Source organism: Leptonychotes weddellii, chromosome 4, assembly GCF_054177405.1.
Source record: "Leptonychotes weddellii isolate Sample4059 chromosome 4, ASM5417740v2, whole genome shotgun sequence".
In the NCBI taxonomy this organism is placed as follows: Eukaryota; Metazoa; Chordata; class Mammalia; order Carnivora; family Phocidae; genus Leptonychotes; species Leptonychotes weddellii.
The window spans coordinates 72,200,094-72,227,603 of record NC_138372.1 but is presented as its reverse complement, the minus strand read 5'-3'; the positions used below and the strand labels follow the sequence as shown (position 1 = coordinate 72,227,603).

General features: G+C 36.7%; 1 protein-coding gene across 3 annotated transcripts in view; it reads right to left on the bottom strand.

Moving 5' to 3' along the window:
* Positions 1 to 27,510, bottom strand: part of FNBP1L (formin binding protein 1 like) — a 96,124-nt gene that overhangs the window by 37,001 nt on the left and 31,613 nt on the right. For all 3 annotated transcript variants that reach the window (XM_031021433.2, XM_081818821.1, XM_006728860.3), the window contains exon 2: positions 14,415 to 14,530. In XM_031021433.2, coding sequence (XP_030877293.1) covers positions 14,415 to 14,530 — 116 coding nt within the window. The remainder of the gene's footprint in view (positions 1 to 14,414; positions 14,531 to 27,510) is intronic.

Here is a 27,510-nt window from a genome sequence, read left to right as displayed (position 1 = left end):
CAGTTAGAACCAGCATCCCCCAAAGCAACTACCATCTCACCACACCCAGTGGGCAACCCTAGCCAGAAGAGTACCTCTCCAAAGCAACTCCTGTCCTGGGAAGGGTTTGGAGCCCAGCCACCCAGGCTTCCACCCCTCAGCATGCCTGCAACAGTCACAGCTGGGCCTGGCAGCCAGCTATAGCAGGAGCTAACCCTGCCTACCAGGACACTCACAGCAGGCCAGCGAGGCCAACCAGGCCTCTCAGCCAGCAGTGCTGCAGCCCAGTCACAACAGGAGGCTGCACAAAACCCACACGGGGAATATTCCTGGAGTGCATGGTGCTGGTGAGCAGGGGGAACTGGCACTACTGTGTCCCACAGAACACTTTCTACTTAAGACCACTGCTTTCAAGACCAGGAGCCATAGCTGACATACCTCACATATGGAAACAAACACAGAGAGAGAGACAAAAACAAGGAAATAGAGGAATATGATCCAAATGAAAGAACAACACAAAATCTCAGAAAAAGGACTAAATAGAACAGAAATAGGCAATCTACTGGATAAAGAATTCAAAATAATGGTCATAAAGAAGCTCACCAGACTTGAGAGAAGAGTAGATGAACTCAGAATCTGAACAGTTAGAAAATATAAAAAAAAAAGAACCAATCAGAGTTGAAAAATACAAAAAATGAAATGAAAAATACACTAGAGGAAGCAGAAGAATAAATCAGCAATCCAGAAGACAGAATAGTGGAAATCAAGCTGAAAAGCAAAAAGAATTCTTAAAAGAATAGATTGGGGCACGTGGGTGGCTCAGTCGGTTAGGGGTCCTACTCCTGGTTTCAGCTCAGGTCATGCTCTCAGGGTTCTGGGATCAAGCCTCGCATCGGGCTCCGCACTTAGTGGGGAGTCTGTTTGAGATTTTCTTCCTCTCCCTTGGCCCCTCTCCCTCTCTCTCTGTCTCAAATAAATAAATAAATAAATAAATAAATAAATAAATATTTAAATAAATAAAAATAAAAGAAGAGGTTAAGTGACCTCTGGGCAACATCAAGCATACCAACATTTGCATTTTCAGGGTCCCAGATGGAAAAGGGAAAGAGAGGGAAAAAAATTATCTGAAGAAATAACAGCTGAAAAATTCCCTAACTTGAGGAATGAAATAGATATCCAGGTCAAGGAAGGAAAGAAAGCCCCAAAGGAGATAAACCCAAAGAACTCCACACCAAAGCACATAATAATTAAAATATCAAAAATTAAAGAGCGAATCTTAAAGCAGCAAGACAAAAAAGTAAATGTTATGTACAAGGGAACAACCACCTAAGTCTACTGTTTGATTTTTCAGCAGGAACTCTGCAGCCCACAGCACGATATATTCAAAGTGCCAAAAGGTAAAAACCCTATAACCAAGAATACTCTACTCAGCAAGGTATCATTCAGAATTGAAGTAGAGATAGTTTCCCAGACAAACAAAAGTTAAAGGACTTCATCACCACTAAACTGACTTTACAAGAAGTGCTGAAGGGACTTCTTAAAGTAGAAAAGGCCACAACTAGAAGAAAATTATGAAAGAAAATATTTCAGGGCGCCTGGGTGGCTCAGTCGTTAGGCGTCTGCCTTCAGCTCAGGTCATCGTCCCAGGGTCCTGGGATTGAGCCCTGCATCGGGCTCCCTGCTCAGCGGGAAACCTGCTTCTCCCTCTCCCTCTCCCCCTGCTTGTGTTCCCTCTCTCGCTGTCTCTCTCTCTGTCAAATAAATAAATAAAATCTTTAAAAAAAAAAAAATACTAATTTTTCACAGAACTAAACAAATAATCCTAAAATTTGTATGGAACCAAAAAATACCCTGAATAGCCAAAGCAAACCTGAAAAAACAAAGCTGGAGGTATCAGAATCCCAGATTTCAAGATATACCATAAAGCTATAGTGCTCAAAACACCCAGATACCATAGAGCCACAGATACATGGATCAAGAGAATAAAGAGCCCAGAAATAAACCTATGTTTATATGGTCAATTAATCCTTGACAAAGAAGGCAAGAATAAACAATGAGGAAAAGCCAGTCTCTTCAATAAATGTTGCTGAGAAAAATGGACAGCTATGTGCAAAAGAATGAAACTGGACCACTTATCTGCACCATACACAAAAATAAACTTAAAATGGATTAAAGACCTGAAACCATAGAACTCCTAAAAGAAAACATAGGCAGTAAACTCTTGGACATGGGTCTTAGCATTTTAGTTTTGGACCTGTCTTCTCAGGCAAAGGCAACAAAAGCAACCATCAACAAAATGAAAAGGCAACCTACTAAATGGAAGAAATGTGCAAAAGATATATCCAATAGGGGTTAATATCTAAAATACATAAAGAACTCATACAAAAAAAAAAAAAAATCTGATTAAAAATGGGCAGAGGATCTAAACAGACATTGTCCCAAAGAAGACACAGATGGCCAACACACACATGAAAAGATGTTCAACTTTACTAATCATCAAGGAAATGAAAATCAAAACATTGACAAATCACCTCACACCTGTCAGAATGACTAGTATCAAAAAGACAAGAAACAAGTGTTGGTGAGGATGTGGAGAAAAGGGCACCCTTGTGCCCTGTTGGACATGTAAATTGGTGCAGCCACTGTGGAAAATAGTACGGACGTTCCTCCAAAATTTAAAAATAGAAATACCAGATGATCCAGTAATTCCACTTCTGGGTATTTACCCAAAGAAAATGAAAATACTAATTCAAGAAGATCTATGCACACCCATGTTTACTGCAGAATTATTTACAATAGTCAAGATATGAAAGCAACCTACCTAAGTGCCCATCGATAGATGAATGTATAAAGAAGGTATGGGACATGTGCACACACACACACTCACTCACACAGGAATATTACTCAGCCATAAAAAAGCATCAAATCTTGCCATTTGTGACAACACGGATGGACCTAAAGGATATTATGCTAAATGAAATAAGTCAAAGATAAATGCCATATGATTTCACTTGTGTGTGAAATCTAAAAAAAAAAAAGAAAAATGAATGAACAAACAAAACAGAAACAGAGTTATAAAGAACAAACTGGTGGTTGCCAGAGAGGAGGGGATGGAGGAGATGGGCGAAATAGGTAAAGGGGGTTAAGAGGTACAAACTTCCAGTTATAAAATAAGTCACAGGGATCTAAAGTACAGCATAGGCAACAGAGTCAATTATATTGCAATAACTGTATGGTGACAGATGGTAATTACACTTATCAGAGTGACCATTATATAATGCATATAAATGTTTAAATCACTATGTTGTACACCTGAAATTAATATAACATGTCAACTATACTACAATTAAAAATAAATTTTAGGGGTGCCTGGGTGGCTCAGTTGGTTAAGCATCTGCCTTTGGCTCAGGTCATGATCCCAGGGTCCTGGGATCAAATCCCCTATCGGGCTCCCTGCTCAGTGGGAAGCCTGCTTCTCCTTCTCCTCCCACCTCGTGCTCTCTCTCGCTAACTCTGTCGCTGTCTCTCTCTCTCTCAAATAAATAAAATCTTTAAAAATAAATAAATTTCAAAGTTTTAATATTTAACACATTACTGCACTAGTACATGTACATTATTTATAAAAAAAATTGTGCATGCACTGTTCAGTTTTTAAAGGTAAGCAATAAAAAGTTCAGAGATCCCTGGCCTAGAGAAATCAAATATATAAAACACTTTTACATAACGTAATATGGTAAGAACAACAGAGGACTCTATAGAGGGGCCTCCCCAGAGGAGAAAGTCTGAATTTTCTGATTCCCTGACATACCCTTAAGAGGTGAACAAGAACTAGACAACTGGGAGGATTCAAAATAGAGAAGATCTAATAAGCATAGGCATGGAAGAGAAAAATTACAGCATTTATGAAGAACTATGAATGGGTTCATGTTGCTGGAACATCAACCATGAACCAAACTATGGTAATCAGTGAGCTGGAAAGGTATATGGGGGGCAGCAGAGGCCCTTCTATGTCATATTAAAGAAGTCTAACTAAATACCCTCTACCTGTGGTTCTTAGTCATGGTTATCTGAAACGCCACCAAAAATCATTTTTGTGGATGAATGAATTTATTGATTCAAACATGAGCAAATCTATGTGCTACACATTAATTACTTCAGGTACTGTATCAACAGAAAGAAAGATAAAAAACTCAGTTAATTAGAACAGGCAAATACACAAAGACAGGAAGTAGATTAGTGGTTCCCAGCGCTTGAGGGAGGGGTGAATGGGGAATGACTGCTTATAGGTACAGGGGTTTCTTTTTACGATAAAAATGTTCTAAAATTAAATAATGGTGATGAGTATACTAAACTGTATACTAAACTGTGAGTATACTAAAAACCAATGAATTGTATACTTTAAAAGGGTGAATTTAATGGTATGTAAATGATACCTCAATAAAGCTGTTATAGGAGGACTGGCTACAGGACAGCAGTCCATCTGCCACAGGTACATCAAATACAAGTCTAAAATGGAATTTATTCTCTTTATAAACCTTATTCTTTTCTTATATTAATGGTACTACCATCAACCTAGACATTTCAGCCAAAAATCTGGCAATCACCCTACACTTTATCAAGGTGAACACCTTAGGGTGTTCAAGTCCTAGAGATTCTATTTCCTAACTTTTTAACTTTTTTAATAATAAAAAGGAAAAAATTACCCCAGAAGAAGTCCCTTCTTCACACTTTGCTACTGCTCTGGATACAGATGTGTGAGGATAGGATGACTGAAACTACTACCACATCTTGCAACCAAGATCAAGAAATTCACAATGCCACTGACATCACTAAGCTCTAGAATCCCATTTCCAAACTTCTTGTTATGTGGTTAAGACTCTTACTTGAAGAGGAATGCTTCTTAACTGACACTACAGAAGAGCTGAATAAAAATGTCCAACAGAGAAATGTAGGAAAAACTGGAACACTAAAGAAACTTCTGGGATCTAGATACAGATGTGACAGTTAACACGTAACAGGACAATAACAAAAACAAGAGCTACCATTTGTCACCCACAATACTATTTACCAATCTCTATGCTAAGCACTCTATAATCTTATACTTACAGCAAACTTACAAGCAGGTATTATTAGCCCTATTCTACAGGACTAAGACATGGTCAAATAGCTAATAAAGGACAACGCCAGAAGTGCGTGGGTGGCTCAGTCAGTACAGCATCTGACTCCTGATTCGGCTCAGATCATGATCTCAGTTGTGAGATCAGCCCTGGGTCAGCTCCGTGCTGGGCGCGGAGCCTGATTAGGATTCTCTCCCTCTCCCTCTGCCCTGCACCCCCTTTAAAAAAAGGGAGGGGGGAGGACAACACCAAACCCCACCTCAAATCTGTTCCAACACCTAAGACAGTTAAAACAATAATGAATGAGAATGAGGCTACCCAAAAAGTACGAAACGAGAAGGTAGCTAAAAATAATCTAGAAATACACATTTAAGAGGGAAAGACAAACTGCGTGAGAAGAGCAATAAGGATGAACAATCAGGGAGATCAGAGGTAAACAAATTATGGCCCACCCAGCTGCCTGTTTTCATAAAGTTTTACTGGAACACACCACACTCATTCATCTATGTATTGTTTAAGGCTGCTTTTGCACGACAACAGCAGAGATGAACAACAGCAGCAAAGCTGAATAGTTGTGACATATGGTGCCGAAAGCCAAAATTATTATCTGGCACTTTATAAAGAAAAGTTTTCCAACCCCTAAGAGAGATAACTCGGACAACCCAAAAAAGCGTATCACTGAAGATGATTTTTTTTAAGTTCTAAGAAGAAATAGTCAATTCATCACAGAGATGTAAAAACACTGGTACTAAAAATATCCATGGAATTTAGCAATTACAAGGTAACTAACTTATGAGCACCTTGATTATAACTACAGTCTCCAACCTATAAATGTTATTATTGCCATTATACTTATAATTCAAACTGGGTTTTCCACCACTTACAGCCACGAATCTTTTCTCATATAGTGTAAAATTAAACAGAAAAGATATCCATGTACGGAAGAGTAAAGCTGTATACCCTTACCTTCCACCACAAAGACTAACTCAAAATGGATCAAAGACCTAAACATAAGAGCTAACACTACAAAACTCTTAAAAAGATAGGGGGAAAGCTTCATGACACTGGATTTGGCAATGATTTCTTAGATATGACACCAAAAGCACAAGCAATGAAAAAAAAGAAAAGTGGACATCAAAATGTAAAACTTGTGCATCCAAGGTCACAATCAACAGAATGAAAAGACAACCAATGAATGGAATGGAAAGAATTTACAACTCATGTATCTGATAAGGGGTTAAAATCCAGAAAATATATTCAAACACCTAAAATTCGGTAACAAAAAGAGCAAATAATCTGATTTAAAAATTGGACAAAGAACTTGAACAGCATTTCCTCAAAGATACAAAAATGGCCCTCAAGCATATGAAAAAATACTCAATATCACTAATCATTAGAGAAATGCAAATCAGAACCACAGCAAGATCTCTTACACCCATTAAGAGGGCTGTTACCAAAAACAAAAACAAAGGGGTGGCTCAGTTGGTTAAGCACCTGACTCTTGATTTCAGCAGCTCAGGTCTTGATCTCAGGAGTCGTGAGTTCAAGCCCCGCATTGGTTTTGATGCTGTGCGAGGAGACCACTTAAAAAACAAAAAAACAAAAATAACAAGTGTTGGCAAGAAGGTGAAGAAATTGGACCCTTGGGCACTGCTGGTGGGAATGTAAAACAGTTCACAGCCACTGAGGAAAACAGTATGATGGTTCTTCAAAAAATTAAACACAGATTTACCATATGACCCAGCAATTCCTATTCTAGGAATACACTCAAAAGAATTCAAAGCAGGAACTCAAACAAATATCTGTACACACATGTTCATAGCATCATTATTCATAACAGCCAAAAGGTAGACCCAAATGTCCATTAACAGATAGATACACAAAATGTGGTATACACATACAACAGAATAATATTTAGCCTTAAAAAAGGAAGTTCTGAATATGTTCCAACATGTATTACCCTTATATTATGCTAAGTGAAACAAGCCAGTCACAAAAAAAGAAATACTCTATTTAATTACGAGGTACCTAGAGTAGTCAAATTCACAGAAACATTAAGTAGAATTGCAGGGGCTGGGAGAAGGAGAAAATGGGGAGTTGCTGTTAATTAGGTATAGCATTTTAGTTTTTCAAGATGAGTAAGTTCTGGAGATTGGTTGCATAATGGTATGAATATACTTCAGGCACTTCAAATGTACACTTAAAATGACCCTTCTAAATATTAGATTCTTAAAAAACAACTATATACCATCTTCAAAGTCCAGATTCAAATAAGCAGCTAAATCGGTCTGATTTACCTATATTTTATACATACGGGATAATGAAATAAACATTTTACCTCATTTTAATCACTGCTACACAATTCAAATGGTAAAAAAATAATTCGGAAATGAAACTACTCAAGGCATTATGAAAGAGCCAAGAGATTAATGAAGTGATCTACACAGCCAACACCATTATCAAGTTATTTTTGTAGTTGTTTAAACAATAATGAGGTCTTTAAATCCTTTTCATTGGCAAGTTTACTATCAAATATTTAATACTGATTTGAGTTTTCTTTCCTAAGAGCTTTGTGTTTTACTTGTTAGGTTCTGCTTCATCATTTAATCCAAAAAAAAAAAAAAAATCTAAAACATTTTAATAGAAAAATCAGGATCAGGGTTTGTGATTCTCATTAAGGTGATGAGCCTGAGTTTCTTTACTAGTTAAATGAATCATTCCACATTGACTGAATTCTTCCTCAACAGTTTACTGTTGGATGTTTACTATAGGGAAAATACTTTACAGGTCTTAAAAATACAATGGTAACAAATATCATCAAACTCTTGTGAAGATTAAATAAGACAGCAGCATATATATACTGAAATGGACACTCAATCCAGTTGTTAAAAATGGAGGTTAGTAGTTTGGTGTTATGATAATTAAGTTAGGAGGGCTGGGGGCAGGCAGCAGCATTTTAGGTATAACAGCATGAAATGAGATAAAAAATAGAGCTCTATGGGGGCGCCTGGGTGGCTCAGTCGTTAAGTGTCTGCCTTCGGCTCAGGTCATGATCCCAGGGTCCTGGGATCGAGCCCCGCATCGGGCTCCCAGCTCAGCGGGAAGCCTGCTTCTCCCTCTCCTACTCGCCCTGCTTGTGTTCCCTCTCTCACGGTGTCTCTCTCTGTCAAATAAATAAATAAAATCTTTAAAAAAAAAAAAAATAGAGCTCTATGGCTCACAAAAAGTACAAAGAAGGATAGGAGAAAAATGCCAATAATCAAAAAACAAAACATCAAAAAGCTAAAATATGCTAATGATAACTACATGAAGTCCAATCCAAACATATCAAGAAAACATAGTTACATGACATTAAAGAAAAGGTTCTCCTGCTGTCATGGTGTTTGCTCTCTAAGTCATCAGGAGAAAAGAGCTAACAGAGTTAAGGAAAATATTAAAGGCAAGAATCAGAGAGAACTAAAGTAACATTATACTATCCCTCACACCAATTTACAATAGGTTATGAGAACAATAAAAGTAAAAAGAATTTATCTTAAATTCTCATAAAGAAACACTTTCTACATGAAGTTGAAAAAATACCCAAAAGTATTCTTTTCTTTAAAGATTTTTATTTATTTTAAAGAGAGAGAGCGAGAGAGCAAGAGAGAAAGCAGAGTAGGGTAGAGGGGCAGAGGGAGAGGGAGAAGCAGACTCCCTGGGGAGCAGGGAGCCCAGCGGACGAGGGGCTCAATCCCAGGACCCTTAACTGACTGAGCCACCCAGGCACCCCCAAAAGTATTCTTAATTTCTCAAGAAGGAAATGAAAATAAATAGGGCTTCTTGAAAGGTTTTTCTCCTTAATGAAAAAAATTTTCTTAAAAGGAAGAACGACTTCTAAGGTGTTAACCTTCTTTTCCCCAACCTATTCTTATCTTTATGGAAAACATACAACTAGACCTAAATTTATGAAGTACATAATAATTTAATTTACATTTTAATCAAATTTCTGTTAACTGTAACATTATAAACAGATATGTTAGTTGTAAATACTATGTTATATAGTTTTTAAACAATTTATTATTGTCTCTAGTAAAATACTCAAGACCCAAAGATGTCTCAGTGGTACTAGGCACTGGTGATAGGGAAAAAAAAATCCTCAATAGAGAATTATTCATTCTCCCTATACTGAAGCAGCATGATGTACTAGCAAGAGTCCAGACTCTGCAGCTAGTCTGAATCCAGCTAACTTTCTTCACCTCTCTGTAACTCAGTTTCCTAATCTTTAAAATAATACTGACATCTCACTGGGTTTTTATGAAAACAAAACATATTAGTATGTGTAAAAGCACTAGAACAGTACCGAGACATTAAATGCTATGTAAGTGTTCAATAAATACAAAAAAGTGCTTGCTATGTGCCATGCACTGTTCTAGAAGCTAGGAATAAGCAACACACATAACAAACAAAAATCTCTTTCCTTTGTGAAGTTTACATTTTATTTATTTATTTTTTAAGATTGTATTTATTTATTTGAGAGAGAGAGAGAGAGAGAGAGAGCAAAGGCAGGACGGAACAGCAGAGGGAGAGGGAGAAGCAGGGTCCCCACTGAGTAGGGAGCCTGAGGCTGGGCTCAATCCCAGGACCCCGGGATCATGACCTGAGTCAAAGACAGACACTTCACCAACTGAGCCACCCAGGCGCCCCATGAAGTTTACATTTTAGTAAGTAGATGATGATATTCTAGAATTAAGAAGACAATTATTTAGCCAATAAATCATCCAATACATGACACATAGATATATGTATTCAGGCAAGCTCAGTGACTACTGGGGATTGACAGGAATGAAAGAATTTCCACAGGATCTAATTCTATGAAGAAAGTTCATCTAAACCCCAAAATATGGGGAATAGTTCTTCCTGCCTCTATCCAGATGGCACTATTAGGGTTTACTACATTAAGCAGCTGATCAAAAACTCAGAAGAGACCAAAGCAGTAGAGAGTTAAACAACGGCTAACCAAAGAATAAAAGTAATCTCTACTTTAGGGGCACCTGGGTGGCTCAGTCAGTTAAGTGTGGACTCTTGGTTCGACTCAGGTCATGATCCCAGGGTCATGAGACTAAGCCCCGCTAGGGCTCGGTGCTCAGCGGGGAGTCTGCTTGAGAGTCTCTCTCCATCTGCCCCGCCACCCCCCCGCTGCACACATTCTCTCTAAAATAAATAAATAAATCCAGAAAAATAATAAAAATTAAAGTAACCTCCACTTTCATCAAATCAGTACTAAGAAGGGGCGCCTGAGTGACTCAGTCATTAAGCGTCTGCCTTCAGCTCAGGTCATGATCCTAGGGTCCTGGGATGGAGCCCTACATCGGGCTCCCTGCTTGGTGGGAAGCCTGCTTCTCCCTCTCCCACTCCCCCTGCTTGTGTTCCCTCTCTCACTGTGTCTCTCTCTGTCAAATAAATAAATAAAATCTTAAAAAAAGAAAAATCAGTACTAAGAAGAGCTCCCTGGATTCTTGTGAAACTAAACAAAGTGACAAAGAAACAGAAAATTCTGATAAAGAGGCATGAGAAAGTAAAGACTAATTAGAAAATAAAAACTGGTTTTATATGGATTATTTGGTATATAAACCTACCCTAAATATTTGGGACAGCTCTCAGTAGAACAACCTCATCACAATGATGTACATGACAAAAACTCTAGTATGGATAAAAAGCAGTACTTTGTCAAAGGTTCAGCATATGTCCAGAGATCCTAATTTCTATTTTTTTTTTTTTAAGATTTATTTATTTGACAGAGAGACAGAGAGCGCACAAGCAGGGGGAGCAGTAGAGGGTGAGGGTGAAGCAGATTTCTTGCTGAGCAAGGAGCCCGAAGTGGGGCTCATTCTCAGAACCCTGGGATTACAACCTGAGCTGAAGGCAGCCACTTAACCGACTGAGCCACCCAGGAGCTCCCAGAGATCCTAATTTCTAAACTAAACTGAAATACAGATCATTCAATTATTTATTCGTTCAAGTTATAGTCACTCAGCTCTAGAAGGACCAGCTATCCTTCTAGAGCCAGGCTTGGCATTGGTACAGAACATAAGATCAAAAGGAATTTGGAGATTTCTGTTCTGGTTAAAATAAAAGTAGCTATTAGGCTTCTGTCGTCCAGTCTATTTCTCTTCCGGTATACCACACTGCCACATTTGAACCAAAAGGGAATGGTCTGGGGTGGAAGTAGGGGAATATAATTTCACAGAGCAATCTCTATGATGGAACTTAATACTGTGATTATCTTTACTAGGAAAAAATAAAATGGGGCACCTGGGTGGCACAATCGGTTAAGCATCCAACTCTTGGTTTCAGCTCAGGTTGTGATCTCAGGGTCCTGGGATCAATCTCTGCATCAGGCTCCACACTCAATGTGGAGTCTGTTTGGAACTGTCTCTCTCTGCCCCTGCTCCCTGCGCCCTCTCTCTCTCAAATAAATAAATCTTACAAAATAAATAAATAATATAAAATGATGCATACCTATCACTTCAGCTTCTTTTACTAATTTTAATCTCTGCCATTCATATAGTGTAAGTTTATTAAAAGAATGACCAATTTCAGTTTTTTATGCCTGCAAACCAAAAAGCATTTTACCAAGTAACCTGAAGTCATTATATACCATCAATTAAAATGGACATGATTTCAATTATCTGTCTCCAAACATGACTGAATAGATGCTTTATTGTCTATTTATTCCCATCCTCAAGCCACTACCAAAATCAATCAATACCAAAAATCAAAATAAAGTTAAACCAGAACCATCAAAACAGACAAAAGAAGGGGAAAAAAAGAATAAACTGAAGGTACTAAAGACTGACAAATTTTAATCTTACAACATATCTAAAATGTAAATGTGTAACATTCTGAATATAGTTATTTAGGAGGGAAAAAAAAGGCTGCCTCACTAGGAAAGATACTGTCTTCTGTAGTAGCAAAAACAGGAGGGAGTTAACCAAAAGAATTTTTCCCATTAAAGAAAAGGAAATAAACAAGGCAAACTTCTTCCCTTTGGATAAACAGATACTATAAAGAGCAGTTGATAATTCAATCATTTACTAAGTATTCAGCCAAAGGAACAAATCTCAATGTAGAGGGAGGGAAGGGAGTAGTGGTTTCATGCTATACGTGCCTCCTCCCAATTCTTCCTTACTGGAATTTCTCAACACCTTCCAATAATCCTGCCTTTGTTGAAAATCACTACATTGGAGAGCCACTGTTAAAATGGAAATGTGCCAAATTTATTTAGTGTGCTGGGACAGAAGAAAGATGCAAATCACTGATCAAGAGCATCTATACATTAAAAAAAGCCTACTTTCTCACTACAAAATTATATTTTCTATATCATGTAATTGTGTGTTCTAGTCATCCTTGCTTCAATGAAGTGGTATTCAAATCAATTTTGACAAGTAAGTGAAAATTATAATGGTTATTATCAGTCACAAAACAGAAAGGCAAAGAAATCTGCGATTTGATTAGTTCTGTTACTCTAGTTCAATCTTGGCCTTCCTGAAACCTTTGAGTCCAGAGACATTCTAGATAGTTAAAATACTTCAGACTGGGGCACCTGGGTGGCTCAGTTGTTAAGCGTGGCCTTTGGCTCAGGTCATGGTCCCACAGTCCTGGGATCGAGCCCCGCATCGGGCTCCCTGCTCAGCAGGAGGCCTGCTTCTCCCTCTCCCACTTCCCCTGCTTGTGTTCCCTCTCTCACTGTGTCTCTCTCTGTCAAAAAATTAATAAATGAAATCTTAAAAAAAAAAAAAACTTCAGATTGCTGAAGTTCACCTTATAAATTACCAATTTTTATTTTATAATTTGTGACAGAATTTTCTTTTGAAGCATATCATCTTCTTTGCTTAAGAACAAGTGTTTTAGGGGCGCCTCGGTGGCTCAGTTGGTTAAGCGACTGCCTTCGGCTCAGGTCATGATCCTGGAGTCTCGGGATCGAGTCCCGCATCGGGCTCCCTGCTCAGCGGGGAGTCTGCTTCTCCCTCTGACCCTCCTCCCTCTCATGCTCTCTGTCTCTCATTCTCTCTGTCTCAAATAAATAAATAAAATCTTAAAAAAAAAAAAAAAAAGAACAAGTGTTTTAAACTATAAAAATAATATACAATCATTGAAAAACCTTCAGTAATTCAAAAGTCTAAGTAAAAAGTGTTTTAAGTTTCCTCCCTTACCAACCCCTCACTCCCATCCCCCAGGGATAACCACTGTAAAATAATTTGGGGTGTATTCTAGATCTCTTCAGAATACATACAATTTTTATATATATAACTGTATACACAAACTTGAGTGAACAAGAAGGAGATCTTGCTGTACATTCAGTTCTATAACTTGCTTTTTTTACACTGAGGGACTGAATAGCCTTTTAAGTTTATCCTGCTACACCTGATTTGTTTAAACTGCATATTCCATAGTATTTTTCATCACACCTTTACTGACAAAGTACTTTTAGGTTGGAAACATTGTTTTCATCCATTTTTTATAATATGTTAAACTTTTTCTTTATTGTCACTTCATACTGCCATCACTGCATTGTCTCTATTTCTTCTCCTCACTTCCACTGAAAAACTTGGAAACTTGGGGCACCTGGGTGGCACAGCTGGTTAAGCGATGACCCTTAGTTTCAGCTCAGGCCCTGACCTCAGGGTTGTGAGATCGAGATGTGTCAGGCTCCACACTCAGTGCGGAGCTGGCTTGAGATTCTCTCTCTCTCTGCCCCTCAAGCACCATTTTTATTAAGTTCTAGCAAAAACTGTCAAATTGTAGTCTAACAATGATTTTCCACTTGAACAAAATCTTAAGATAAATTCCATTTGTTTTAAGGCTAAAATTTTCCCTTTAAAACTATTATCTTCTAACACCTACTCCAACATCACTTTCATCAGTGAAATATATCTGATTTTTGACAGAAATGCAGCTCAACACACTTGGATTTCCAAGTTATAGAAACGCTGAAGATCTGAGAAAATGAAGAAATCGTCAATGCTTTCGAAAGATTACTAAAGCAAAAAAGTTACAGGGAAAAACTGTATTACTCAGGTATTTCTTTTTCCTAGCATTTTGCTTCCTGATTTTAGGATTTTAAGATGTTTCTGGAATGATGTCTGTTCATGATCTAGCTAGCCAATATTCCCTGTGGTACTAGCAATGATTTAATAATTAAATTGATCACTTAAAGAATCAGTTACCTAATTCAATCTAATTCTGACCCAAAAAACCCCACAGAATTTACATTTATCTAATACTCAACTACTTAAAAATGTAATTTCATTTCTGAAAACTGAAAAAACTTAAACTTACCTCAATTGTTTCGCATAGTTCTGTTCAATTTCTATCCTCTCCTTAACAAATTTGGCGTATCTTTCCAAGAAGTCAATTCCCCATTGTGTATGCTTGTCTAAGCTGTCGAACTGATCCTAGAAAAAGAAGGTAAAAACACAATGAAAAGTCTAAAATTTTATCCACAAATATTTTAATCAGCTTCTGATATTTATTCAGACAGGCAATGAGGTAAAAAAGGAAAAAAATCTAGGCTCTTCTGGTCTCTACCCACCTCATCCTTTAAGATCTACAGAGAAATACGTTATAAATGCTAAATTTCTTAGAATGCTAATCTTGTTAGCATAATTCACACTACTTTATGTCTAAATGCCTTACATATGTGGTTTCCCCTGGATGCAACACCCTCCCCTGGTCACCTTTTTACAATTTTCTCTTACTCCTCCTTTGAGATTTAGTTCAGGCACTATGGCTTCCAGAAAATGGCCCTAAATTCTCAGACTGTCTGGGTCTCCAAGGCTCCCAAAAGTTACTATCTTTTAAGTTTTTATTTAAATTCCAATTAGTTAACACACAATGTAATTATTAGTTTCAGTTCTACAGTACAGTGATTCAACACTTCCATACATCACACAGTGCCTCTTCACAACAAGTGCACTCCTTAATCCTCATCATCTGTTTCACCCATCCCCCACTCACCTCCCTTCTGGAACACATCAGTTTGTTCTCTCTGGTTAAGAGTCTGTTTCTAGGTTTGCCTCTCTCTCCCTCCTTTTCCCCCTTTGCTTGTTTTGTTTCTTAAATTCCACATATGAATGAAATCATATGATATCTGTCTTTCTCTGACTTATTTCACTTAGAATACTCTCTGGTTGTTGCAAATGACAAGATTTCATTCTTTTTTATGGCTTTGTGTGTGTGTGTGTGTGTGTGTGTATACACACACATCTTCTTTACCCATTTATCAATCAATGGACACTTGGGCTGTTTCCATAATTTGGCTATTGTAGATAATGCTGCTATAAACATCAGGTTGCATGTATCCTTCTGAATTAGTATTTTTGTATTCTTTGGGTAAATACCTAGTAGTGTGATGGCTGGATCATAGAATAGTTCTATTTTTAACTTTTTGAGGAACCTCCATACTGTTTTCCACAGTGTCTGCACCAGTTTGCATTCCCACCAACACTGCAAGAGGGTTCCAGGTTCCCTTTTCTCCACATCCTCGCCAACACCTGTTGTTTCTTGTGTTGTTGATTTTAGCCATTCTGACGGTATGAGGTGATAACCATAGTTTTGATTTGCATTTCCCTGATAATCAGTGATTTTAAGCAACTTTTCATGTGTCTGTTAGCCATCTGTAGTTCTTCTTTGGAAAAATATCTATTCACGTCTTTTGCCCATTTTTTTCATTGGATTATTCATTTTTGGGGTGTTGAGATTTCTAAGTTCTTCATCTATTTTGGATACTAACCATTTATGGGATATGTCATTTACAAGTATCTGCTCCCATTCCGTAGGTTGCATTTTAGTTTTGTTGACTGTTTCCTTTGCTGTGCAGAAGTTAAAAAATTACTATCTTATTTACTTGCCATACTCTATTAAGGGCAGAAACCACGTATTATTCAACTCTGAACTCCGAAGGCGTAAATACCATGCCTGGCACCGTAGCAGGCACCCAATGAAGCTAAATAAAATCAAATACACCTGGGTTCAAATTCTGCCCAGATGTGGGTAAGTTACCAAAGTTCTCTAAACTTTGTCCATCTTAAAATGGGAGTCCCGACACATACCTCAATAGGGTTATGATGATGTTACTACGTGTTCTACAATGCAGTAAACATGATACTAATACATCACAAAGTATCATTGTCCTGAAGAACTCTTTCAATCCTCAAATGATACTCCTTTCTACCTGTTGCCTAAGAAACCATCATTTCCTATCCTTCAAGAATAATCTCCAGATTGATGAATAACTTGGTGCTTTCTCCCTCTCCCATAACAAAAGTCTATAATGTTGATAAAATGTTCAAAAATCATCCCTTTCTATTACCTAATTGTTCTTTTTCTAAATCACCCATAGTTTAACAGGATTCGTTATTTACAAATAAATCATCTCCAAGTCTTTGCCTTTTATCCCTTTCCCTACCTTAAATCATTTTAAAATTCTACTCATAAAGGTAAATTCTACCTAAACAGCAGAAATAGAATTCATCTGGTTATCACAGTTTGGTATTACTACTGTAATTCTATTCTTTCACGCAACTTTTTCATTATCATTTGGCTTCTAAAGTAGACTTGAAAACAGCAAGAGAATGCACTGCCCAGTGAACTTAACTGGCATATTATTAATATTTCCTAGTATAAATTAAATTCCCTTTCAAACTGTAAACCTCTCAACAAAATACGTCCCCCCAAAAAGGACAAGTCTGAAGCTAAAGCAATCACCCTTCATTTTCCCAAAATGCTTTAAAGGCTTCTTCCCACCAGCTTCTTCATCAAATTTTACATTAATAGCTCTTTATCTTCTAGATAAAATCTTCAATTTTTTAAAATTATAGACCCTTATGAGTAAAAAATCTAAACAAATATCCCCATTATGTGTTTATTTATAAATTATATAGACTATACTATTAAATTATGTAATTGTGAAACCCATAAAAATAGAAATCTTAAAAAATGAAAGAGGTAAATATTAGTTTTAAATAGTTTTTTAAACTTATTTAACAAACAAAAGTCATTGGGCCATGACTTTTTAAAATATTAACAATTTTAGTGAGATCAATGAATTAAATATGCTTCATTATTTCTAAAATCTTGGTATAATACTTAGTGGCAGGGCACCTGGGTGGCTCAACTGGATTCTTGATTTCAGCTCAGGTCAGTATCTCAGGTTGTGAGATCAAGCCCTGAGTGAGGCTCCAAGCTCAGTGAAGAGTCTGCTTGTCCCTCTCCCTCCCCCTTTGCCCTCACCCCACTTGCCCACACATGCACTCACACGCACTCTCTCTCTAAAATAAATCTTAAAAAAAAAAAATTTAATGGCAAAGAAATCTAAACCCTTGGTTCCAAACTGCGACATTTAGTTTTTAGTGGCTGTCATAGCTGTAGAAACAAAAGACACCTCACAAAGATCTAAAGATCTAAGTGGAAAAAAATTCACTACTGACAATACTTTCCAAATCCTTTTTCAATCTCATTCACTAATACGCAACGGTTTCTGTTAAAATTTGGCTAATAAACGTTCTTGATGTTAGTCTGTTATTTTTACAAACTAATCAGAGAGCACTGCATCTTTGTATTTTTAACATGTAAGTTCAAGCTCCACTGAAACTGTGATGTAATTTTGTGTGTCAATTTGGCTAGGCCACGTTGCCCATATATTTGGTCAAATATTATCCTGGATGTTTCTGTGAAGGCATTTTTTAGATGAGATTAATATTTAAATTGGTGAATTTATAATACAACAGATTACCCTCTGTAATGTGGGTGGGTCTCGTCCAATCAGTTGAAGGCCTTAACAGAACAAAGACTGACCTTTATCCTGCAAGAAGGGATACTGCCAGCACACTGCCTTTGGGCTAGAACTGCAACTGGAACTCTTCCCTGGGCCTACCTTGCAGAGTTTGGACTTGCCAAACCTTTAAAATCATGTGACTGAATTCTTATAAACCAATCTCTCTTATTTTCTCTACACACACACACACACACACACACACACACACCTATTGGTACTACAGATAGAATATTTGCAGGTACACACATCATTTTCAGCAACAAAGTTATATAATGATGGAAGCATTCCCAAACATTCATCATCAAAATGCTTTCTCCACAGTTCAAACTTCTTTGGAAAAGTAGCTATTCACTCATTATTAAAATGTTCCTTATCTTGAAGGAACAGATTAAATTTTCTCAAAAATACTTGCTAAGAAAGCGTATTACTAACCACCACTTATTAAAGAAATGGTCGGGGGTGCCTGGGTGACTCAGTCGGTTAAGCGTCTGCCTTCGGCTCAGGCCATGATCCCAGGGCCCTGGGATCAAGTCCCACATCAGGCTCCCTGCTCAGGGATGAGTCTGTTTATCCCTCTCCCCTCTGCCCCTCCCCCCTGCTTGTGCTCTCTTTCTCTCACTCACTCTTTCTAATAAATAAATAAAATCTTAAAAAAAAAAAAGAAAGAAAGAAATGGTCAACAAATTTGAAACACCCAGGAGATGAATAACAAACCTGTGTGAAACAAAGATTTTCAGTGGTCCCTCCCCATTTCATTTGAAGATACTGTAAAAAGTCTATCTACTGTATTATAAAGGAATTATTTTTATAAATAATGACCATTTTTATAAATGACCATAATAAAAATATGCTGTAATATCCTGTGAACTTCTGGCTTCACTTTTTTTGCTTACCAATAAATGATGAAGTGAATAAATTGCAACCATATCCCCATTTCCTTTTTAAAATTCCAGTCAGTGCACTGCTGTATCACTGGTTATATGATTTCTTCATAAAACACTGTTCAAATCATTTACTATTAAGATTAAATCTTCAGGGGGGCCTTGGTCAAAGGGTCCTGGGATCGAGCCCCGCATCGGGCTCCCTGCTCTGTGGGAAGCCTGCTTCTCCCTCTCCCACTCCCCCTGCTTGTGTTCCCTCTCTCGCTGTGTCTCTGTCAAATGAATAAATAAAATCTTTAAAAATAAAAAAATAAAAATAAATACTAGTAAAGTGTTACAGTTCTTTTTCATTTTTTTTTTTTAAGGTTTTATCTATTTATTTGACGGAGAGAGACACAGCGAGAGAGGGAACACAAGCAGGGGGAGTGGGAGAGGGAGAAGCAGGCTTCCCGCCGAGCAGCGAGCCCGAGTGGGGCTCGATCCCAGGACCCCGGGATCATGACCTGAGCTGAAGGCAGACGCTTAACGACTGAGCCACCCAGGTGCCCCAATACTCAAAATAATTTATGTTATAATTCCACTGAACAGAATCTTGGACTATATACATTAACTCACCAAAAGGTATTTTTAGAGTTGGTCGCCGTAACAAAAGTATTAAAGCCCAATCAGAATATTAAGAAAGTATGGTAAAATTTTATTTTTCAGCTACTGAAGGTTAAGTTACAACCTATAAAATCTCTTCTGATAAAATTTTTCATCTCTTATTTTTTAAATATTCAAAAATATCACTGGACAACTGTACAAGTAAAAAATTAGACAGCCAAATAATTGAGTTAATTATGTTTAACTAAGATTTTCATATACCTATTAAGTAAACAGATCCCAAATAAAGGCCAGCTAAAAAAAATACCAATCAGCATTAAAAGGCAGGATAAGGCAAGATACACATGTTTGAAAGCGAAACAAAGTTCTCTGTTTTAATAACTACTTTGGGGGAAAAAATCTGAATTGAAAAAAAGTACCTCTGAAAAACAGAAGTCTTAAAATAGAAAATTTTAAGTACTTTTACATATATACCCACATTATGAATGATTTTTTGCCTCAGTCAATCCACAAACTGTAAATAAGAATTTATGTCAAATATAGATTTAATGTTATGACACTTAAAATGCAGAAGAAACACTTTATTTTAAAGATAAATTTTATTTAATCCATTGAATAACCTATCTGGGTTTTCAACTAGATATATTAATTACAATACATTTAAAAACAGTATAAATATCGTAGACTCCAAACAAATATAAAAACTGGTGCCCAGAATGCTTAAGTGATTTGCCCACAGCTGGCTAGCAATCAAAATGGGATGGGGCTAGAAAGATTATCTTCTAAAATCACTGCCAGTTTTACATTCTTAATAACCAAATGAGTAACTGTTATGAATATTATTACTAAAAATGATGCATTTCTTTCACCAGGAAAGAAATAGATGGTTTGAAAAAAATTTCTGGGTCACTGGGGAGCTTTGAGCACCATGAAAGGAACAAATTAAAAAATCTCAAAGTTAGAAACTGCCTAACACAAACACACATTGACTATTTAAACCCTCTTTACAAGATCCCTGGTAAGTTGTTCAGCCTTTTTGAGCAGTCATATCATTAGTGGTCAGAACAACTCCAAAAGCATGAGAGAACATGGCTGGACATCGAGGAATGCTAATTTTTTATTAACACAAAATAAAGCAGAAAACTCTTAAGTCAAAAAATAAGAATCAATCATAAAGCCTTATGTATTCATAGGTAAAACCCTCCAATCCCTTTAGTTTCAAAGCCCGAGATCACATTTTTCCCCAGTCCATGCCAGCAAATACCTTGGACTATATAGTGGAAAATGTCAGGAAATGCTCAAAACAAGCCAAAGAAGTGAAATTAAGCAGTATTCTGAAACCACCTATGGATTACAAATAAATAATATTCAGTTATCAAAACAGGCAATTTATCTTTACTCCCCCATTCTTCCTACCTCTAGCATTGCTCTTATTTCTATGGATTTACTCTAGATTACTAGCAGAGTCCAACTTCTTCCATTTCCTTGCCTTCATTAACCCCTCACTTCCTTTTCCAACACATTCGTTCTTACACAGCTTCTGTGAAATGTGCTCTCTCCCCTCAGTGGTATGCCCTAATTAAATGTTATCTTATATTTAAATTCAAGAAAGCTATTACTTTCTGTTTCCTTCAGGTATTGTTTTTTAATTCTGTAAAATGTTTAAAGTTATTTTACCTTTTCATTTGGGAACACAAGGAAAACATTCTAAATTAAAGTTGGCATCAACACCAACTAAATGTCCACACTATTCAGCATAAATCAAATGAATTACATGTTGCTCCAAGGTTCTACTGGTTCTACTGTATAGTGATGTGTGATAATAAATACTAAATTTACTCAGTCACCTTACTTTTATCTATAAAATTATATCTTTAATGCAATTTAAAAATAAGTATTTTATGTATCACAAAATGTAATTTTTTTCAGAAGTCACTATTTTATATTCAATCCTTGTTTTTCTAATTACTTTGACACAGCCTTGCATCCAAATGAAGTCCCAGTAAAGTACTTTTGGTAAAGCACCAAGGGTCACACTATTTATAAAAAAAAAAAAAAACCAACTTTCTTCACTAAAAACCAGAATAATGACTTTGCTGTCCTAGTTTGGGCTTACTCTATAGCTCTGGTTTTCTGCCAAAGTTTCTCCAGTACTTCTGAATACCAAAGTACTACCAAAAACATTTTTAAGATCTAACACAACTGACTTTTCTCATTCTTGGATTCATACGAAACTGGAAACTTTTTTTAAGTCTCATGGAGCTAAAAAATCAATTTGTAATTCAGAGTCAACAACATCTACCCCCAAAGTAAACAGGGATATTTTAATTTTAAATTAAATAATTATTTGGATTTGTTTCCTTGTGGTTTTTTGTTTTTGTTTTTTTAAAAAGATTTATTTGAGTGAGAGAGAGCAAGTGGTGGGGAAAGGGAGAGGGGGAGGGAGAGAAAATCCTCAAGCAGACTCCCCACTGAGCAAGGAGCCTGATGCGGGGCTCAATCCCAGGACCCCAAGATCATGACCTAAGCCGAAATCAAGAGTTAGCCACTCAACCGACTGAGCTACCACCCAGGTGCCCCCGTTCTTTAAAAAATAGATAAAAAACTTGTATATTTGGAAAACTTACCTATTACGTTTTAATTTTCAATTAAATTTTAAATTAAGCTCTCAGTGACTTCAAAATCTATACAGATAATATTTCCAATCCCTACAGCACATTATTTTACTTTTCTTCTCATGACTTTCTCTTCCACTCTATCTCAGCAACTCATTCCAATGGTCATCCCCATTGTTATTAGCAATAACTACAAAATCTCCTCCTCCAATAAATTTCAAGACTCTCATTCTCAGATGGCTAACCCTGTCTGCCAACTCACAAACTCCAGTACCCCAAGGCCAGTAACTTTTTTTTTAAAGTAAGCTCTACACCCAACATGGGGCTTGAACTCATGACCCGGAAATCAAGAATCACAAGTTCTACTGACTGAGCCAGCCAGGCGCCCCAGGGAGAGTAACTTTTGACCCCACAGAGACCTCAATCCACTGATCCTGACAAATTACTTCTATTGCTCATCCCCCTCCTGTATGCATTTCCATCTTGACACAGCTTGGATTCCATAAGCCATCACTGTAATCACTCCATGCAAATAGCCTATACTGTCTTTGCCCTCTCTTGCTTTGTCAAATTTCAACCCTGGTTTTATACTTAACTCTTTACCAACCCTTCCTCATGCTGCTGGAAAAAGGTGGGGGGGGCAGGGAAGGAAGGAAGGACAGACAGGCAGAAGAACCAACCAACCAACCAACAACACTGACTGGTCACACTTTGAAATGTGTGCTTATCAACCCAAAAGGCTTAAATACTACTTAGCCTGAACCCATTCCCCATCCCATTATCCCAGCCAACTATCTTATACCCTCTTTCAGTTTAAATTCACACCACTTTCTATCCATTTCACTCTCAGCCAATAACCTTGCTTCCTACCTGAATAAAAGACACAATCAGAAGATAATTCCTCATTCTCCAACTCTATTTTTACCATGAACACCTATGTGCTTTTATTCTGCCCTCCTGCTTACTACTTTGGATAACCATCCACAGCCTTAGTGTTTCAGCCTACCTGAAAAATGAGTGCGATTTCAGGTGTAGTTGTTAAAATGTTTAAGACCCTGAGCCTGCATATGCTTGATGTATTCCAGGAAGAGTAAGAAGCTGAATACGCAAGCCACAGATGAATGAACAGAGGGAAGCGTAGAAGTTAAAATGGGAAGTGTATGGAGATTGCACAAGCCTTATCTTCCACCATAAGGACATTGGCTTTAACAATGATTGAGATGAAAACACACTGGAGGTTCTTGAGCATAAGCCTAACATGACCTGACTCAGATTATTAAACAGATCACTCTGGCTTCTATGTTGATTAAAAAAAAAAAAAAAAAATTATTCAGGGCAAGGGAGACTTTTGGAGAAGGCTACTGCAATAATCCATACCAGAGATCAGGTTAGCTTGGGCCAGGGTAGAAGAGCAGAGTGAAAAGTGGTAAGATTTTGGATATATTCTGAAGGCAGTGGCAACAAAATTTTCTGACGTTTTCAGTGTGGGTTGTGAAAGAGAGACATCAATTTTGAGCACCATGACCTAGAAGGATAAATTTGCTTTGAACTAAACAGGCAATTAAGTAAACAAGTCTGGTCAAGGGGAAGACAAAAGTTTTGGTTTTAGGCAGTTAAGTTTGTGATATCCTTAGACATCCAAGATATGTTGAATAGGCAGTTAAACACCTTTACCTGGAATTCAACAGAAGTGGTCCTCATGAAGATATATGGTAAGACATGATCCTGAATTCAAAAAGACTGAAGTCATACCATGCATCTCTTCCAACCACAATGCTATGAAACTAGCTATCGACCATAAGAAAAAATCTGGAAAGAACACAAATATAGATAGGTTGAATAACATGCTACTAAACAATGAATGGGTCAACCAAGTTATCAGGAGGAAATAAAAAAATACATGGAGACAAATGAAAATGAAAACACAACATTCCAAATCTTTGGGATGCTGCAAACGCTGTTCTAAGAGGAAAATTTAGAGCAATACAGGCCTACCTCAAGAAGTGAGAAAAATCTCAAAAAAAAAAAAAAAGTGAGAAAAATCTCAAACAACCTAACCTTACACCTAAAGGAGCTAGACAATGAAGAACAAACAAAATCTAAAACCAGTAAAAGGAAAGAAATAATAAAGATTAGAAAAGGAATAAATGATATAGTAACTGAAAGAACAAACAGATCAATGAAACCAGGAGCTGGTTCTCTGAAAAGATCAACAAAATAGATAAATCTTTTGCCAGACTCATCAAAGAAAAAAAAAAAGAGAAAGAACTCAAATTATACACAACACAGAATCAGAAATGAAAGAGAAGAAATAACAACACAAACACAAAGGATTATAAGAGAATATTATTAAAAATTTATGCCAACAAATTAGACAAGCTAGAAAAAAATGGATAAATTCCCAGAAACATATAACCTCCCAAAACTAAATCAGGAAGAAACAAAAAATTTGAACAGAACAATTACCACCAATGAAATTGAACTGGTAATCAAAAAACTCCCAACAAACAAAAGTCCAGGACCAGATGATTTCACAGGTAAATTCTAACAAACATTTAAAGAAGAGTTAATACCTGTTCTTCTCAAACTATTCCAAAAAATAGAAGAGGAAGGAAACCTTCCAAATTTATTCTATGAAGACAGCATTACCCTGATAACAAAACCAGATAAAGACACTACCAAAAAAAAAAGAACTATGGGCCAATATCTCTGATGAAGATAGATGCAAAAAACCTCAACAAACTATTACCAAACCAAATCCAACAAATATATTTAAAAAATCATTCACCACGATCAAGTGCAATTTATTTCCTGGGGTGCAAGGGTGGTTCAGTATTTGCAAACCAATCAACATGATACATTCACATCAGAATAAAGGGAAAAAACCATACGATCATCTCAGTAGATGCAGAAAAAACATTTGACAAAGTACAATACCCATTCATGATAAAAACCCTCAACAAAGTAGGTTTAGAGAGAACGTATCTCAATATAATAAAGGCCATATATGAAAAACCCACAGCTAATATCATACTTGATGGTGAAAAACTGAGGGTTTTTCCCCTAAGATCAGGAACAAGACATAGATGTCCACTCTCACCACTTTTATTCAACATAGTACTGGAAGTCCTAGCCACAGCAATCAGACAAGAAAAAAGAATAAAAGACAACCATATTGGTAAGGAAAAAGTAAAACTGTCAACATTTGCAGATGACAGGATACCGCATATAAAAAGCCCTAAAGACTCCACCAAAAACCTATTAGAACTGAAAAATGTATTCATTAAGGTCTCAATATACAAAATATACACAAATCCATTAATTTCTATACACTAATAATGAAGCAGCAGAAAAAACAACCAAAAAAATTTTCCATTTACAGTTGCACCAAAAATAACAAAAAACCTAGGAATAAGCTTAACCAGGGAGGTATAAGACCTGTACTCTGGAAATTATAAAACACTGATGAAAAAAATTGAAGATGACACAAATGGAAAAATATTCCATGCTTTATAATAATGCCTTTAATACAGTAATGTTAAAATGTCCATTAATGCAATCCCTATCAAAATACCAACAGCTTTTCTCACAGAGCTGTAACAAATAATTCTAATATTTGTATGGAACCACAAAGACCCTGAACAGCCAAAGCAATTTTGAAAAAGAACAAAACTGAAGTATCAAAATTTCAGACTTCAAGTTATATTACAAAGCTGTAGTAATCAAACAGTATGGTACTGGCACAAAAACAGACCCACAGATAACAGAACAGAGAGCCCAGAAATATACCCACAATTATATAATGTCAATTAATCTTTAGGAGGTGGCAAGAATATGCAACAGGAAAAAGCCTCTTCAACAAATGGTGTTGGAAAAACTGGTTAGCTACATGCAAAAGAATGAAACTGGACCACTTACTTCCACCATACCCAAATATAAACTCAAAATGGAATAAAGACCTAAATGTGAGACCTGAAACCATAAAAATCCTTGAAGAGAGCACAAGCAAAAATTTCTCTGACACTGGACACAGCAACTTCTTTCTAGATATGTCTCCTGAGGCAAGGGAAACAAAATTAAAAATATACTACTGGGACTATATCAAAATAAAAAGCTTCTGCACAGTGAAGGAAACAATCAAGGAAACTAAAAGGCAACCTACTGAATGGGAAAAGATATTTGCAAATGATGTATCTGACAGAGTTTGTATCCGAAAATATATAGAGAACTTACATAACACCAAAAAATCAAATAATCCAACTAAAAACAGGCAGAAGACATGAACAGACATTTCTCCAAAGAAGACGTCCAGATGGCCAACAGACACACGAAAAGATGCTCAACGGCAATCATCAGGGAAATGCAAATCAAAGCCACAAATGAGATATCACCTCACACCTATCAAAATGGCTAAAATCAAAACACAAAAACAAGTGTTGGTGAGGACGTGGAGAAAAAGGAACCCTAGTACACCACTGGTGGGAATGCAAACCAGTACAGCCACTGTGAAAAACTGTATGGAGGTTCCTCAAAAAATTAAAGATAGAATTACCATATGATCCAGTAATTCCACTTTGGGTATTTACCCAAAGAATACAAAAACACTAATTTGAAAAGATACATGCACCCTTATGTTTATTGCAGCATTATGTGCAATAGCCAACTTATGGAAGCAGCCCAACTATCCACTGATAGATGAAAGGATAAAGAAGATGTGATATGCACGCGTGTGCGCGCACACACCCACCCACACACACACGCACACACACTGGAATATTATTCAGTCTTAAAAAAGAATGAAATTTTGCCATCTGCAACAACATGGATGAATTTAGAGGGTATAATGCCAAATGATATGTCAGTAAAAGACAAATACTGTATGATTTCACTCATACATGGAATTTAAGAAACAAAACAAATGAACAAAGAAAAAGAGACACAAACAAAAAACCAGACTCTTTAATATAGAGAACTGATGGTTACCAGAGGGGAGGTAGGGGAAGGAAATGGGTGAAATAGGTGAAGCTCCCTGATAATGAGCTCATCATGATGTGCACTGAGTAACGTATAGAATTGTTGAATCACTACATTGCATACCTGAAAATAATATGCCACTGTATGTTAATTATATTGGAATTAAAATTTAAAAAATTAAAAAGTGGCCATTAGAAAGAAAAACATCTGGTTAACTTCTGAATAGTTCACCATGTGCACAAAGGAAGCAAATGATGTGATTCTTTGGTAAGTCACACTCGAAGGGTTTTTTTAAGCTACAAATTTTTTTTTTTTAATTATGTTATGTTAGTCACCATTCAGTACATCATTATAAGCTACAAATTTCTAAAGAACAGCACATACAAAACTTGATATACAATATTTTCAGAAAAGTCACAAAATTTTAAAGACCTTAATCTATATACTTCTAAAATAACCAAATTCAGAAGAGCATGCGACTCTTGATCTCTTGGTTGTGAGTCTGAGCCCCACACTGGGTATAGAGA